Raw genomic sequence first — 17,589 nt, forward strand, 5'->3', positions numbered from 1 at the left:
GGCACCATTTGAGCATTGTATCGAAGCTAGGCGGTTCAAGCTCTGAAAATGACCAGGGCTGAAAAGGAAGCCTTGGCTCACTGAGCAGGCCCCCGCTCTATCAAGCGTATAGGGTCACACTCCTGAAATTTCAGAGCTTCTGTCTGCGATCTTGACATTGCATCTGGTATTTTCCTTTCTCTTTCCTTCTGCTTCCCTTCCTCCTGTGACTCTGTGGCAGATTTATTACTCTTTAATTAAGCCGTCTTCTTTCACCTAGATTCCAGCAGGCGCCCATGTCACCAGCCTGATTTCCATTCTCGGGGGTTCTGCTGCAGTAAATGGCTCACTTATATTTAGCTTTTTAGAATGGAAGGGAAACTTTCTGTAGAAATGGTTTCCTAAGGAGCTGTTTGGACACATGCAGCTGGTCCCATCTTTTCACTTCACATTTGCTCACACCAGCAAAAGCAGACACATTCGCGGAGACACAGAAAGGGCAGTTTAAAGAGCAGAGAAGGCCCCGGAATTTACAAGTCGTTACTGCTCTAAATGCCCTAGGCCCTGGTCAGAATGGAAGCAGTGTTGCTGGGACCGTGGGTCCTGGGCCTCCGATGATCTGAATTCTGGTCCCTTGAATAATAAGATGCCCAGCCTGATACATGGGAAGTTCCTTCTGCTTCTTAGAGTCTGTGGTTCAAATGTGTAGTTATTTTTATTTCATATTAGTAATTACAAAAACGGCCTGCTGGAGGATTTCTGTCATAGGCGGCATGTGTTCGCTGGTGTAGCCAGCTTTCCTGGTGACAAAAGGCCCAGGCCGCACGCGCTGTCAGGAGCCAGGCAGCGGTCGGATCTCGGGCTCCAGAGCTGCTCCCGCGCAGACTCCCCTCTCATCTCGTCAGCAAGGGTGCACCTGTTTTTCCTTTCAGGAAGAGGCTAAAAGGCCATTTAGTGACTCTTCTCTCCCTTTAAAAGCATTCCTGAACTTCCATTTCTAGCACCATGGTAGACTAGGCATGGCCAGCCCTCACGTGAAACCCAAAAGTCCTGGATAAAGTATCTCTTTAAGGATTTTAAAAGTGTGAGTCGGGAAGTGAGTAAGGAATACGCAGAGGCCAAACCCCGTGTTGAGCAGGGACCCAGAGCAAAGAGACGGTGAAAGCCGGCTTTCTCCTGGAGGCCAGGTGACAAGCTGGCAGGGCCGGGGAACTGGGGACAAACCCCAGGGCTGGCCCCAGGCAGACCGCTTGCTCTACTGCCTGCATAAAGCTGGGACTCGAAGGAGCTCCATCCCAGTGTAAGAAAAAGCCAGAACAAGACCTGTCTACCTCACATACACTCACGTGTGTGCGTTCCACATGAACACACATGGCCACACACACACATGCACACCCCCAGGACAGTTGCTTGTGATGGGCCTCTAGAACTGGACCTCTGGGAGCAGCCCCTGCTGGAGATTGAGGTTTGAGAGTTCTCAGTGTTTATTTACATGGTACGTAAAGCCCTGAGACAGGATGAGGTTCCGAGGGGGGTAACTACATGGAGACAGGAGGCCAGGGACTGTACCCGGGAGAAAGGTGACCTCGGCAGACACAGGAGGGGCAGCTGGGAGCAAACCCAGGGGAGCAGCATATACTGGAATCCAGGGGAGGGGAGGGTTTCCAGCAAGAGGTGGTGAACAGCCATGTCCAGTGCTATGGAGGATGGAAATTTGGCCGCTGGATTTAGCACTGGGTAACATTTGGATGACTTGGGAAGGGCACCTTTGGTGAGATTATGAAAGGCAGATTCTAGGTGAAGCCATGTTCGGAGGTTACAGACCAAGGAGACCTCACCTAGGGCTTGGGATCTGCATTTGGACAGGTTCCGTGGGGTGATTCTGAAGCAACACAGAACATTCATCCAGAACACAATACTGTTCCTCGGCAGGCGTGTCTGGGTTTTGTGCCTTAAGAGAGTGATGTGTGATGTGGTGCTCTGAAGCCTTTATATGAGGCCAGCCTCTTAGTCACCTGGGATTCAGGAGGACTCTGCCAGTGCTGCCCTCAAAGCTAGGCTCTCATCCACCTGCTCGTCTATTCACGCCATCAGCAGTGGAGTGGAGCTGGCTTGATGGGACCCTGAGTCGGAGTTAAGGTGCTTTCCTTGTTCTTTTCTGCGTCTTCATAAACCACCTGTCTAATAATGTATTCTGTTATTTTTCTGGGAATTAATATCCTTCATGTGAAGTGATGATTTCTAGAATGACCTCTCTCCTTTTTCTGGAAATAATGTGAACCCTTGCGTATCTTTTATTTCCTATATCTTTATCACTAATATTCTGCAACTTTTAATTTGCACTTTTCATAAATATTATCCCTTTAATGACATCAAGAGCAGACGATTCAGAACAGAGGAAATGACCTACGAACGTGACTTTGGCCCAGAGAGAGGTGCGCAGAGCCACAGTGGCCGGCCTCCGTCGTCTTTCTCCCTGTCTCTCCCACTTCCCAGCCACTCCCAGTGGCTGCTGAAATACCTGCCCGGGTATTTCCTGCAGCCACTGGAATTTTGAGTGCAATTCCATAGGAATTTTTAAAATTCCTTGTTGCATTTTATCACATTCAAACGTCATTTAAACAGTTTATACCTCTAGTTTTTCTTTCTCACATTACAAAATGTTTGGAATCTTTGCTTATGGAGCTAGCACCCGATCGTGGCCCCAGCTCCTCCTCCCAGAACTCTCAAGTTGGCTTTAAAACTACTGTTTACAGGGGCTGTGCTGGAAACCACCTGATCGCCCCATGGATGCAAAGGATTCGGGAACAGACTTAATCTTCCTAAGGGATTGCATGCAAATCCACATCGAGTTCTAGATAAAATTACCTGCCTTGTAGAAGAGAAAAGGCACGGATTTCAAAATGAAATGTGAATAACATTTTCATGCTAGCTGCCCCTTAGGGTGGTTGCCAGGAAGGGATCCAGAAAGCAGGACTGTCCTGAGATGTGGTCAGCAGCCCCGGCGTCCGGCGATCGGGCTTCATCTGGCTGTTTCCTGTTCACACAGACCCCAGAGTCTGCTCTGAGTCCAGGGAACGCCAGATCTTCTTTCGTTTTGTTTTGTTTTCGTTTTGGGGAAAGTGAAGAACAAAATTAAGCACCCTCAGGCAAGTTCAAGCTGAAATGTCACTGTGAAGGCAGAACTCCGAAGTCTAAAAGGTGACACTCTTGGGATTACTTTTCCATTGATACTTCAGATTCTTTGCTGTTAAAAACCTTACTGCTTTTAAATGAAAAATTAACTCTATTGCTGTATTATCAGGGAAGAAAATTGAAGTTTTTCATGTCATTCTAGGAGATGAACTGACGTATGCACCTTGGGTACATTTGCTCTAAATACTTTGACAGCAAGAATCTGCACAGAATTTGAAATGTTAGGAGATAGCTGTGCCGAAGGCTTTGATTTGAAACGTCAAAGAAATAGGAAGGTGAACTTCTGCAGTGGAGGGCGCGGTGTGGACAAGGAGGCAGGCGGCAGCATGGGATGGCAATTCGGATGTGCTGAGGAGGGTGTGAAGCCAGCCTAAAGCCCTGGGAGCCGGGGAGCGCCAATGGGAACCCCGAGGTACCAGCGTGCATGGCCAGGTGGCATGGTGGCCTGGACACTGTCACTCTCACTGCAGAGCCCAGTCCAACAAAGGCGTGTCCCACAAAGGCAGTGAAGGGGACCGGCCCGTGGGCTGCATGAGCTCATTCACCACAGCTGTGGGCCTCAGACCCTCCACAAATTGCTGCTGAAGAAAAGGAAGGAACTGGAAATTTTTAAGAATCGTACATAAGGGCTGGGAAACGTGCTCCGGGAGAAGGTGATGGCTGGAGCAGGAAGCCTCCCTGGGCAGCTCTGGCCTCCCCCGCCCCACACCCCTGGGCAGTGTTGGATTTTACTTTCTGTTCAGCAGCGTAGCTGTTGCCATGCTCACATTACCACAGTGAAGTCACAGAAGGATGTGCTTCGATGGTGATCCCTTTTTTCATAGTGTGGGCGTCTCATTAACACAGCTGCATGATGGGAGCTGTTTTGGGAGGGAGGCTGGGGTGTGGATGACTCATGCTCATGCTAGTCCTATAGGCAGAGGACGTTAATAGATCCGTTGTGAGGAAAGTGTTTTATGAACTGAAGAGGGGCATTTTGTTGGTCTTTAAATGACAAATCATCAGCAACTTCTTTCTTCTTTTGGTAGGTCAATGATGGGAAAAGATAGCATGTATGTTTCTATGGTGAATTTTTTCAAACCTGGGTTCCTGGCTTTGTTTTCTGTGCAGGAAGTCACCTCCAGCAGCCGCGTGGAAGGTAGTGGTTCTCACAGGCAATGACACACGTGGAGCCCTGGGGGCCTCGTTTTTCCCTGTCCCTTTCTGTAAACCAGGAGATTTCACCATGAAAGCTGCACAGTCCCTGGTGGCTAGCGTGGTCCTGCAATTCCAGAAAGCCTGCGCTGTGAAGCCAGGAAGGACTTAAAATGTGGTGTCTGCCCACAAATTAGCATCTAAATATAATGCCCATTGGCTGGGCTCTGCCGCTAGCATGTTACTCTTTCAAGAAGTAATTACAAAGCAACAAAATTGTAATTCTGTATCTTCCAGCTGCACTCATATGAACCTCAGGATGGATTAAAGATAGTCAATTTTGGCTATACTCATTGTTTTCCCAAACAAAAACACTGTTTTTACAAAAATAGCAAATAATCCTTAAAGATATGGAGATGGAAGTGTTTCCTTTAACTGTGAGAATGGAGACGCCATAGATAACTGTATAGACCTCTAATCCATGACCATTTGCACAGCTCAGACACCTTACCTACTTGTACATGTGCCTATATTTGTGACATGGAGGTAAAATAAAAAGATTTATAAGTAACTGTTTTGAGAAACTGAATTTTTCAAACAGTGTGACGTAAATTATTGCAATTGTGATTTCATTTGAAAGTATTCACTCTTAGACTAAAACAGGGCCTTAGCTGTTTTAATCTAAGAGTGAACACTTTCAAATGAAAGTGACCAACGTGGGTTTCCCATCAGGGACTGACTTTAAAGCTAAGTACCTTAGGGTGGAAGTACTTAGCTTTAAAGTCAGTCCCTGATGGGAAACCCACCTCTGTCATTTTCCAGCTAGTAATGTATAACCTGAGTCTCAGGAGAAAATCGCCACAGTTTCTTAATGAGAAGAAAAACGATGAATGAAAGGTCGGGGTTCCCACAGCGCACCATGCGCACAATTCCCGGTAGCTGTTTTTGGATGAGCAGTTTAGCCAGCCCTTTATGAAGTTTTTCAGCCCCTTACCCCCTGCGAAAACTGTAGAAAGGGGTGTGTGAATGTATAGATAATGGAAGAGGAATCTCAGAGAAATACAGAGATAATTCAAGGAACAGTTGGGCTCTAAAGTCTCACGTGGGGAAAAACACCTACTTTCCAGGTTTTGCATCTCCAGGCCTGGCACTTGGGCAGATGGCCTGCCCCCTTTACAAGGGAAGTCATATGACTTTGGGGACAGGAAGCTCTGTGGGGAAAATTTGTAGTGTTTTCTGTCAGTGAGTTCACTTATAGACTCTTTTTCCTACAGGAAAGCCTTGCTTTCTGGGCTGGTAGAAAATCTTATCTGACTGCTGCTTCTGAAATATAATCTATAGGACGGCAGTGAAGTGTTCTTTGTGTTCGTTTTGACAAAATTCTAGGAATGGCATGAATCAGAAGGAGAAGGAGAACAAGCTGTCTGCATTTCTCAGACCACTTCTCCATGTAGGAATCGGTCAATGCCCCTTTGGGGTCATTTTGTTCCGTAGCTGCTATATGCACCGTTCCAGAGCTTCTGCCCAGGCTATTAAAAAGCAGAATGGATTTTATTGATAGTACCCTTAGATTTTTCTGAGGTCCCGGTAAGACCAAATGACAGAAGTCAATGGAGAAAACAAACCGTGAAAACCCAGGTGGGTACACACAATAACTACGCACATCACCAGGGCAATTCCATAAAACTAAATGGTGTCTCCCCTTTTAAACTCCAGCTCTAAAATGCACAGCAGCCCCGGCTCGTGGTAACGTCAGGGAAGGAGGAAGCGGCTCTGAGGGACTCCTCACTGTGTGTTTCTTACCGTGCTGCTCTCTTGCAGGAAGAAGGCGTCGTGAAGGAGATTGACATCAGCCACCATGTGAAGGAGGGCTTTGAGAAGGCAGACCCTTCCCAGTTTGAGCTGCTGAAGGTTTTAGGACAAGGATCCTATGGAAAGGTAAGTGCAGCCCTGGCTGACTCTGAGTCTCATTCCTGCACACAAAGGACACCTGGACAGAGCCCCACTGGATGAAAATGGCAGGTGGTCCTCACCTGTAGGGCCGCGGTCTCGAACCTGGACAGTTCAGAGCCGTGGCCTCACTTTGCACAGGGCGGGGTTGTGCCGTTGGGGCAGTCACGTGCACGCCTCCCTGGGCTCTTGGTTTATCACCAAGGTGAGGAGAGTTACTGACCCTGCAGCGTATCTTTGAAAGTGCATTCTAACAGCTGTTTTCCCCAAAGAAAGAGAAAATAAGAGAACAAGAAAAAAAAAAAAAAAAAAAAAAAACCCTCTGAATTGGGCGCAGGAGCCAGGAAGGCTGGGGTCTGTCTGCAGCGGGCTCCCCTCCTCACCCTGCGTGGTCGCCTCCGAAGCCTCGGCTTCCCCACCCGCTAAATGAAATGATAAAACCTACTTTATACAGTTGTTCCGCGGAGTAAACCAGGCGCGAGTCCCACCCAGCAGTTGCCTGATATGTATTTGTGGAGTGGAATTGTTCAATTGTTCATTTCCTTTTTTTTATTCCACCTTCGAATTGCAGCAATAAAAGCTAATTTCTTTCAGGAAATGAGAAATAGTTGGCTCTTCATTTAATGCCTCATCCACATACAACAAGATGTCAATAACGCTTTTCAGTTACCATGACATGCAACTTATTCCAGCACAATGCTAATTTCTCTGCCTCCTTGGGTTAGCTGTTAGAAGTATATAGGCTCTGACAACTTGATTTCTGGAACATAAGGGCCTGAAATAAACCATGAAGCCAGTCGTTCCTTGCATATAAGCAGAACAGCCCTGGCTCTTTAAAGCAGCTATTTCTGTGTGGCGCGTAGACATTTACCAAATCTTTTCGTTCTTCACATGACTTTGTGCCAAAATGAATGTGGCTCCTGGTAATTTAAGTGTAGAATGAATAGGACGTTAGTGTTCTGGATAATCCTGCAGACGGCGTGAACTGGAATGTTTGCAAAATTTCTCTTTTGTCATGCTTGCAATATAGAATATCTTTTTCTTTTCTCTTTCTCGTTTGTATGTGGTAATAAGGAACATGTGTTTATATGGTATGTACACAAAATACGTTAGATTAGACCATAGGAAATTACCGGCATGTTGGGCCTACAAAAAATGGCTATTTAATAGGGTTCATATGGTGTTTATGAAATAGGGGGATGAAGATTTCAGTTTCTCACAATGTTAATAGCCATTACCAAAAAGTACAAAATCACAGAAGGCAGAGCCTGTGAAATGTGGTAGTGGAATGCCTTGCTATTAATTAGAAATGTAGAGAAAAGGCCGGGCGCGGTGGCTCAAGCCTGTAATCTCAGCACTTTGGGAGGCCGAGGCAGGTGGATCATGAGGTCGAAAGATCGAGACCATCCTGATCAACATGGTGAAACCCCGTCTGTACTAAAAATACAAAAAAACTAGCTGGGCATGGTGGCGCGTGCCTGTAATCCCAGCTGCTCAGGAGGCTGAGGCAGGAGAATTGCCTGAACCCAGGAGGCGGAGGTTGCGGTGAGCCGAGATGGTGCCATTGCACTCCAGCCTGGGTAACAAGAGCGAAACTCCGTCTCAAAAAAAAAAAAAAAAAAGTAAAAAAAAAAAAAAAGAAATGTAGAGAAAAAGAGAGGGGGGAGTAATTTTCTCCATGCTTTGAGAACAGAGACAAGCGTTCTTTCCTTTTCCCGCCTTTCACGGTGTTGCCAGTGTGTTGTTTCTTGAGAACAGATTCGCCCTGTGGAAGCGCAGCGTCAGCCGAATCATCTTTACCCCGCGGGAAGGAGCACTGGAGTGCGTCCCACGGGGGCAGCCCAGGACGTGTCTGGGGGGCTTTGGTTGACCGGCTGTTACAGAGTGAATCTTACCAGTGTCCTCCTCAGAGAACTGAGGTATTAAAGACGATGGGAGAAAGGCTTTTCCAGCTCCCTCGTTCAGATTTGAAATTTTGAATTTTAATTTTGCTTTAAAAAAAACATGTTTTGGAAAACGAGTGAAATCATGGTGTTTGGCAGAACCCCGCTGGAATGAGAATGTTCCTAACACTGTCCCTTCCCTTCCCAGCCTTTTCACCACTTCTTATCTTATCTTTACTTGTGTCTTTATTATATGAGGAATTAAAAAGTAAAGTTTCAAGAACAGTAGTAAGAAGAGAGAAGAGAAGGATGAGGCAGTGGCAGCACCCAGGGGTGTCTGACCTCCAGGGATTACGGAATGGGCCAACTCCAGTAATGCCTGTCCAGAGCTGGTGTGGGGGCAGGGTGGCAGTTGACGCTGGGGCTGGTGTGGGAAGGGAGACAGGTCTGCTCCACGGATTGGTGTGAGTGGGACTCTGGAAAGAAGAGTTATTATTCTCAAAAGCATCACTCAGACGTTCCCAGGGAAGGTTGGCGCTAACATCAGTCACTAGAGAGTCACAGATACAAACTGTGTTTGTCCACATAGGTTTGTTTGTGGTGAGCTTTTTTAATTAAAGCAAAACTGAAGACAGAGGGGGAGACGCCACGTGTTCTAACGCCCCACATTCCCGTATTCCTCCTCTCTACGTGCAAATAACACAACCTTACGCAAGGGTGTCTTTGCTTTTGCACCTACTAGGGACAGAAGGGCAACACTGAATGTTCTCATCCTGCAGAAGGATGTTCCTCACGTTCCCACCTCCTGCCTGTTCCTCACGTTCCCACCTCCTGCCTCCGCTCCAAAGAGCAAAGACCTGGGGTGAATCTGAACACAGCGTCACAGGGCAGGCCTTGCCTGGGAGCTGAGTCCCTGAACAAGGCTCATGGTCGCCTGTCACTGAGACACTGCATTTTTTCTCTCTTATTTAGTGACGATAATGGAGACGCAGAGATGGATAACATGCAGTTACTTCCCCTTAGAGTTTGGCGCCAGTGCCAACTTTTGACTTCAGGCTGTGTGTGGAGCCGCCGAGTGACTGTCCAGTTGCCTTGGCTGTGTGAGCTCCTTCCTTAGGCTCTCCGAAGCCACTGCTCTTTGCCTGGTCACTGGTAATAAGCTTGTTCCTGTGGAAGAAGCCGCGCTTGCCACCAGTGGGAGGCATCTCTTTGCTCTGAATTCAGTCCTGCAAAGGGAAGCTGTCATGCTTTCATTGCTGTCTAGAGAGCAGGGCCAGGGGTGGTACTTGGGACCAGAGAAAGGCACAGAAAACAGCCTTGTCCTCAAGAAGAAAAGCAATTTAAAACTTGAATCAGGAAAGCAATGAAAGATGGGGAAGCTTATTCAGTGTTGAAATGAAGAATGCAAACCCAGTGCTCCCTGCCAGCTTAGAGGAGGGAGGTGCGGGAACCACCCTGGGGCCCGCGAAGCAGCTTTGCCCCTGGTCCCACCTCACCAGCTCCTGGAGCTCCCCTGTTTGCATAAGTGCCAGGGGTAGGGTTGAAAACCTCCTTTTCTTTCAAATATTCTGGAGAATGAACTGTAGGTTATGATTCCTGCATTCTAAAAAGGAACCAAACCAAAGTTATTTTTTTTAAATCCTTGTTTCATGACTTTGATGGTGGCATGATAAGAACGGGTTTTTACATGTCTTTCTTTTGGGGGCAGCTGTTACCCAAACCCCCTGGAAGTGCACACAGGCATTCGGCTCCTGCTCGAAGGATTTTGCAGCCTGGCGGCAACCTTCTAGTTCCAGAGAAAGCTGAGAATTCTGCTGAGAGAATCTACAGATCATGGTGATCCATGACGTCATGAGGCAGTTCAGGGTGACGTCTCACCTGTCGCCAGGTCGCAGTTCCTACAGCGTCTTTGCAATGCAGCACGTTAAGCTGCTGGAGAGACAGTTCTTTTTTTTTTTTTTTCTTTGAGGAAGAGTTTTGCTCTCTGTCACCCAGGCTGAAGTGTAGTGGTGCGATCTTGGCTCACTACAACCTCCGCCTCCTGGATTCAAGCGATTCTCTTGCCTCAGCCTCCTGAGTACCTGGGATTACAGGTGCCTTCCACCACACCCAGATAGTTTTTAGTAGAGACAGGGTTTTACCGTATTGGTTAGGCTGGTCTCGAACTGCTGACCTCAGGTAATCCACCTGCTTCTTCCTCCCAAAGCGCTGGGATTACAGATGTGAGCCACTGTACCTGGCCTGGAGAGGCAGTTCTAAAAATGAAATGAGGGCACACAAGATGCCCACTGGGTTCAGTATTAAAGACCCAGAGCCTGGGTTGGCTCAAGGTGACAGTGTTGTTTCGGAACTTATTCCACTGCGTTAAAATTGATTCTTAAATAACAAGAATGACAGCAGAGAGGGAGACGGGAGCTGCACAGTGCCCAGTAGTAGAGATCCCTGCTGCGGACCAACAGGCCGGCTGGCCGCTCATTACCGAAATCAGTTTTGCATCTTGGCTGTATTTTGTTGCTCATCTCAAGGTCCCGTTCCCTGCGCTGGGTACTCCGCTTGCCCCTCGGGCAGCACCTGCTGCAGGGATCTGCAGTACCTGGCACCATGGGGTAGCGTGGCAAACATTGGTAGGATGGAGTTTTTTTTCTGTTCTTTTCAAAAACAAAAGTAGAATTCTCTTTTCTAAACAGATAAGCATGAGCATTAGCCATGACGATCACTCATCTCATCTGGAAGGCCTGACATACAAGAGAGAAAAGTGTTTGTGTGTCAAGACTTATGCGAAATCTGACATCATTTAAACCAAATCTTAACTGGCAGCTGGCCCAGCAGGACTGGTCTTCAGTTCAGACTTGAGTGGAATGGGGTTTCCTCTGCTCTTTGGGTTTATACAGTCACACTTCTTATGGGTTAGGGGTTGAGTGCAGAGGTCTGGAAAGCAGGTGCCCGTTCAGGATATTCCAAAGGCTGGATGGTCCAAACACAAATCCCTCATGTACCTTGCTTCCTTTTTCTTCAGGGTTCTCCCATTTTGAAAGAGGAAGTTCGTTGCTGTTTGTGAACTCCTGGGCGCGAGCGATCCTCCCGGCTTAGCTTCCCGAATAGCTGGGCCTATAGGCACGCATCACCACACTCATCTAACTTTTATTTTTACTAGACACAGAGTTTTGCTATGTTGCCCAGGCTGGTTGTAAATTCCTGGCCTCAAGAGATCCTCCTCCCTCAGCCTCCCAGTGTGCTGGGATTGCAGGTGTGAACCAGTGCACCTGGCCCTTTGTTTTCTGGTTATAAGAATGCCTCATCTTGGGAGCTAACAGTCAGCTTCACCATAATGGAATGGGTAGATTCATCTGTCAGGCAACCAGAGTCCACCCTGAGCTGAAGCGACTGCCCAGGGCTTCCATCCTCTGCGCGGTGACTCAGTGATCGGTTGCCTGGATTGTTCCCCACCAGATGTCCTCGGTGGCTGTGGCAGGGAGGAGCAGCTGGAATGTTTTGCACCTGCCCTTCGTCGCCTGGGCTGGGAGGGCCTGATGGCACATCCCTGGCCTCGCTGGTGTCAGCGCCCCAATTACCTGCAGGATGCAGGGAAAATGCAGCATCTCCGCCACAAACAACTGTCCTTTGTTCCATCCCCCCTCCTTGTTTTGGGACCCAGGTTCCTCCCTACCAGGGTGGCCTCTTGGGCACTGGGACTCTCACCGTTCCTGGACTCCTGGGCAGCGCCTGCCTCCTCCCTGCACTGTCCTGGCTGGTCCTGATCTGCACACACTGCTAAGAAATTCAACCTAGGGACAGTAGGCACAGGACGGGCTGGAGAAATGAAAGGAGTTGCATCAGATGGAAGCTAAAACTGTGCCTGGCATGTGACTCTCCCATGATTCAAAGCAGAAGATCTCAGGAGTTAAGCACTGACATTTTTCTCTCTGCAAAAATCCTGTCCTCTGAACACTGCCTTCACATCTCTACCTGCCTGTCAGGAAGCTCGCCCACTGCACCGAGGGAGCACCCTAAGCAGAGTCCTTCCATGTGCAGTAACTTCCAGGGCTTCGGTGGGTCTGCTAGCAACAGCCATGGGACCCTGCGCGCTGAGAAGGGCTGTGTCTGTGTCTCCCGCTGCAGTCCACGTGAGGGTGAAGCCCCAGCCATTGCCCCAGGGCTGCGCCACAAGCTTGTTTATCCAGCTTTGGGGACACACACGCATGCGTACACATACATACACACACACGTGCATACACGTATGTACACACACATGCATACACACATGCACACACATGTACATGCATGTATGCACACACACACACAGACACTCCATACATGTCCCAAAGATGTATATTAACTGTCAGCAATAGTATAGTTCACAGACTGGGAGAAGAAGAAACCTCTTTCTAATTGCTTGCGAGTCCTGGGACCTAGTTGGGTCCCAGAGGCAGCATTTCATCGCACAGGACGATGCTGCACCGTCCTGTGCCCTGGGTAGGGGTGCTAGGGGTGTTTTCCCATGGGCATCATCTAGAAGATTCTCTGCCTGGGAGGGGCTGTGATTCAATAGTAACAGTGATCAGGACAAATGGCAGGGCAGCACTGGGTCAGGAATCGCTTCAGGGCACATGGTGAGAACGTGACACTGATACTGCAACTCCGGGAATCCACCTGCCTGTGCTGGGACCTGTGTCTTCCCGGTTTCTCTTTATTTGTGTCTCCAGAATAGAAGCTCGTTGATCTTCCTCCGGTAAAGGCAGGGGCCAGGTTGCCTGTCCCAGCAGCCCCTGCTCCCAGAGCCCCTGCACTCAGTAAGTGTCTAGAGATTGCCCCCAGGACTGTCAGCAAGTCAAGAGTGTGGGGATCCCAGCCACGTCCCTCTACCCATGGCGGGTGAGGCTGCTGCTCCACACGGACGCTCACTTGGGCCTCCTGGAGTCTCCGTGGCACTAGACCACCTCAGAGGCATCTAGAGCTGCTGGCTTTTCTGGCTTTTTGAGTCTTAGTGAAGGAGATGTTTTGGGAAGGAGTCACCCCACCTCAGCCCTCCAGCCATACTATTTGCCTGTGACATTTCTATCATGCAGGCAGATGTTTGCATCTATTGGAAAATGCTTTTAGGAAAATCAAGTGCTGTCTTCCTCATTTGCATGGAATTTTTTTTTCTTTTTCTTTTTCTTTTTTTTTTTTTTTTTTTGAGACAGAGTCTTGCTCTGTCACCAGGCACCAGGCTGGAGTGCAGTGGCGCGATATTGGCTCACTGCAACCTCCACCTCCCGGGTTCAAGCAATTCTCCTGCCTCAGCCTCCTGAGTAGCTGGGACTACAGGTGCACACCACCACGCCCAGCTAATTTTCGTATTTTTAGTAGAGAGATGGGGTTTCACCACGTTGGCCAGGATGGTCTCCATCTCTTGACCTCATGATCCGCCCGCCTCGGCCTCCCAAAATGCTGGGATTACAGGCGTGAACCACTGCACCTGGCAGAATTTTTTTTTTTATAAAGGAACTCCAGGTTTGTTTTGTTTACTAAGTTTGTTCAAAAATCACGAATGTAAATTTAAACTCAAGCTCTTAATGACTTTTTTGGTGTTTTTTGCAGTGATGCACATCAAAAAGTATTTCAGAAAGTATTGTCAAATATCTCTATTGAAGAGCCAGTTAGAAATGAACTCTTAAGCTACTCACAGCTGAAATTTGGGTGAAGACAGTTCAAATAAGAGCAAGAAGCTTTTCACGTGGACTGGAAAATGGAATAGAGGTCGTTTTGTGTGATTGGTAAACGTTTCAGCACAGTCTCTCAGTAGGGATCTGCAGAAGGATACTTAAACCAGAGGGTCTCCCTTAAAACTTCTGTTTGTTTTTCTAAACAGCTGGTCTTCAGAACAAGGGGGCAGTATTACTCCTGACATAAAATGAAAGTGAAGGATACCACAAAGGACACGTCTTCATACAGACACATAGTGATGTTCACTGCAAGGCCAGAGTGAGAGCGTTTCCCGGCAGCCTCGATGCTGGGGAAAATTGTAGATGTTCCTAACAGTGCACGTTCCTTGTGTGTCCCTTGTCAGATCCAGTAAGGAGAGTGAGTTTGAGGTCCTGCAGTTTCTGACATTCTGTTTTCTCTCGCACAGGTGTTCCTGGTGAGGAAGGTGAAGGGGTCCGACGCCGGGCAGCTCTATGCCATGAAGGTCCTTAAGAAGGCCACCCTAAAAGGTAAGGGTTTCAGGAGGGTCGGCCGCTTCTGACGCAGGTAACTGGAATTTCTACTTCATTATTTGAGGAAACACTCATTCCATTTAACGTTCATGGTTTCTGAAGATGTCTCTGAACGGGCACGTTACTCTCTGATTGATAATAAACAGTATAAACATGTCCGTGAATATTTAGAATACCACAGTTGTCAGAGAAGAGCTGTATTGCATAACTACCATTCTCCCACATGTGTGCTGCCGTGAGTGGCCCTGGGAGAGGATCCGCAGGATGGGAGCAGCCCGTTGGACTGGCGGCGGCACAGCACACCAGCCTCGATTCCGGCAGGCTGGCGGCCTTGCTGGGTTTTAGATAAAACGTGACTCATGGTTGCGTTGTATTATTCCCCTTTTTTGACCCCGTGGCTGGACGTTAGAAATACAGCCCAACTGTCACGCTGACTTTTAAGGGAGATCCTTTTATTGACTTTAAATATCCCTCTGTAAATCCCTACCAAGAGACTGCGCTGAAAAGTGTGACAGATCACACAAAATGGGCTCTATCCGATTTTCAAGAAAAGCTACCATCTCTTATTGGAGCTGTCTTCACCCAAACCTTAGCTGTGAGTAGCTTAAGAGCGCATTTCTAACTGGCTGTTAAACATATTCACAAATATTCGACATTTCTGCCCGGCCCCTCTGCACGTCCATCCCGCACGGGAGGTGTAAGCACCCAGCACGGCGTTAGTCGGGACGTGATCCAAAATCTCTGTTCCAAGCTCACGGTCATTGAGCCAGTCGTTAGCTGGGCACCCCCTGTGTCTGTTCTGATCACCTCCTGTCCACTCTGTTGGTGAAAAAGGGAACTTCCCCCTGCCCTAAATAACACAAGGTGATGGAACACACGGTACCGGGCCCTGGACAGGTGACATGACAGCAGTTTGTTAGTTACATAAGCTTGCCCCCTGGGGAGGAGGGCACCCCGGGCCCCACAGGGACCCACAGGGGCTGCACTTAGGTGCCGAGACCGTGAGAGGCTTCCTAGGAACAGGAGGTGAAGTGGCCCCTGGTTCCTGCAGAAGGTGTGTCTGGCTTGTTGGAATGATTCTGTGGGCTGGCAGGGAACTGAAGCCTTTTAGGGTGGGTGCTGGATGGGAGCAGCTGATCCAGCTTCTGGGGAAACCAGCAGGACAAGGAGCCTTCCTCTCTGGGCGGGGGCACACTTGGCAGAGTAGGGAGCTCACGTCGAGATCTTGGGTTCACCTGGGGCTCTGAGATGTCAAGGCAGCCCTTGAATTTTTAGGTCTTGCAACAGTGTCCCCAGCAACTGCAGGCAGGCGAGCAGTTCAGATATGTCATTCTCTGCCTTCAAGTTACCTGCCTTCTAGCCGAAGAAGTAAGATATATATTGGGAAGGACCTGTCACCTACAAAAAGGACAGAAAATGCATAGACCAAATGTGTACAGACGTTAAAGCACTTAGGTATTCAAAGGAGGAAGAGCATTCTTCCTGGAGGTAGTCCAGGCGGGAGTTAGAAAGTACGTGGGACTCAAGGCTTAAAGGGAGGGTGAAATTTTCTATAGGGAAAAGAAATCTGGTTGACATTTGTCAGTACAACTAATGGTAAGAAAATGCAGACATGGACCACTCTGGCTAGACTTGATTAGAATTATCTGTGTGTGGTGGGGGTGGGGAGAGGACTGTCATAAACACAGATCCAGGTCCCACTCCCGACTTACTGAATCATCGTTTCTTGGAAACAAGGCCTAGAATATGACTTTTCAAACAAGATGTCCCAGTCATTCTTAAGTACACGAAAGTCTTCATTGGGCATTCTAGTTTATTGTAGGCACTTGAATTTTCAGTTCAGTGTTATCAAAGTAACATAATTTAAGCCATGCTTTTTAGAGTGAACATGTTTTTATTTTAGGTCTAATAATATTTCTAAAACTGTTTGTCATTTGAACATTATCAACTATTTCAAGATCCTCAAAACATATTCAAGAATGGTTCTGTGTTGAGAAAATGTACAGAAAACAGAGCAGGTTTTGACCTTGTAACCCTAACTTTTAATAAAACAATTTCTCCAGTGACAATTATCTCTTCAAAACGGGAAGTTAAACTAGACATTGGCTAGCTTAGGATCATCTGAATGCCGACACAGTGAACTGCTCTTGCAGTTTCTCCAAAGGTCAGCCACAGATTACCACGTGACCCGGCTGGTCCACGTGTAGGTGGTTAGCCAAGAGAAATGAACACACCTGTCTACACAGAAACTACCACAGGAATGTCCATAGCAGCAGTAGCCAATTCACAGTAGCCACAAAAAGGGAAGAGCTCCGATGTCCACCATCCGGGAAACGGGAAAACGAAGTATCTGTCTCCACGGCGGAATATTTGGCAATAGAGAGGTCCTGGCGCACGCTCCAGCATGGCTGAAGCCTGAGAAGAGCATGCCCCATGACAGCAGCCAGGCACCAACCCCACGGGTTAAGATTCCATTCATATGAAAGTCCAGGACAGGCGGGCCCTAGGTGCAGACTGTAGGTGAGTGGTTTCCCAGGCTGGGGAGTGAGGCGGTGGCAGTGAGTGCTGACACGTCCGGAGCTGCTTTGGGGGTGATTAAAATTCTTTAAAACTTACTGTGGGGATGGTCACAAAAGTCTGTGACTATCCTAAAAACCATTGAATTGTGCACTTTAAATAGGCTAATCGTATAGAAAGTGAATTATATCTCCAAAAAGCTGTTATTGTTCAGATGAACAGCTGCTAGAGGATACGGTCGTTTACTAAAACCCACCCTTTCATCCGCAAGGCATTGAGATTTGCTCTCAAACACAGGTGAGGCGTCTTCCTATGGTTTAGGATAAAGGCAGGTAGAAGCAGGAAGCTCTCTAGCCTGTCCTCGGCCACACTCTGTGCTACTCTCCATCAGCGGGTTCCATGTTCACCTCTCCAGGGCGCCAGGAGTGACCCGAAATAGCTCCTTCTCTCCTTCAAGCGTAATGGTTCCTTCTTCCCCTTCAAAGCTGGTCTCACCCTCCCCCACCCCTGAAGGAAGGGAGGAAAGCTGGAGTCCGTGCCTGTTCACCCTGCTCTGGAGGAGGGCAGTGGCCTGGAGGAGCGGGAAGCCGCTCTCTGGTGAAGCCATTGCCAAGCCTGGACTCCCTCAGGGCTGACCTTGACCTCTCAGCTCAAGCGCAGGACTCTCCATCTCGATGACGTCACTGCCCTTGACGCAGGTGTTGCCGGCTGTTTATAATCCAATTCGTGGTGTC

At 48.3% G+C, this 17,589-nt stretch overlaps 1 protein-coding gene across 8 annotated transcripts in view; it reads left to right on the forward strand.

Moving 5' to 3' along the window:
* RPS6KA2 (ribosomal protein S6 kinase A2) overlaps nt 1-17,589 on the forward strand; it is a 450,029-nt gene that overhangs the window by 318,084 nt on the left and 114,356 nt on the right. For all 8 annotated transcript variants that reach the window (XM_074397157.1, XM_039467500.2, XM_074397159.1 and 5 more), the window contains 2 exons: nt 6,130-6,246; nt 14,254-14,335. In XM_074397157.1, the coding sequence (XP_074253258.1) occupies nt 6,130-6,246; nt 14,254-14,335 (199 nt within the window). The remainder of the gene's footprint in view (nt 1-6,129; nt 6,247-14,253; nt 14,336-17,589) is intronic.

This window comes from Saimiri boliviensis, chromosome 4 (genome assembly GCF_048565385.1).
Source record: "Saimiri boliviensis isolate mSaiBol1 chromosome 4, mSaiBol1.pri, whole genome shotgun sequence".
NCBI classification, from domain to species: Eukaryota; Metazoa; Chordata; class Mammalia; order Primates; family Cebidae; genus Saimiri; species Saimiri boliviensis.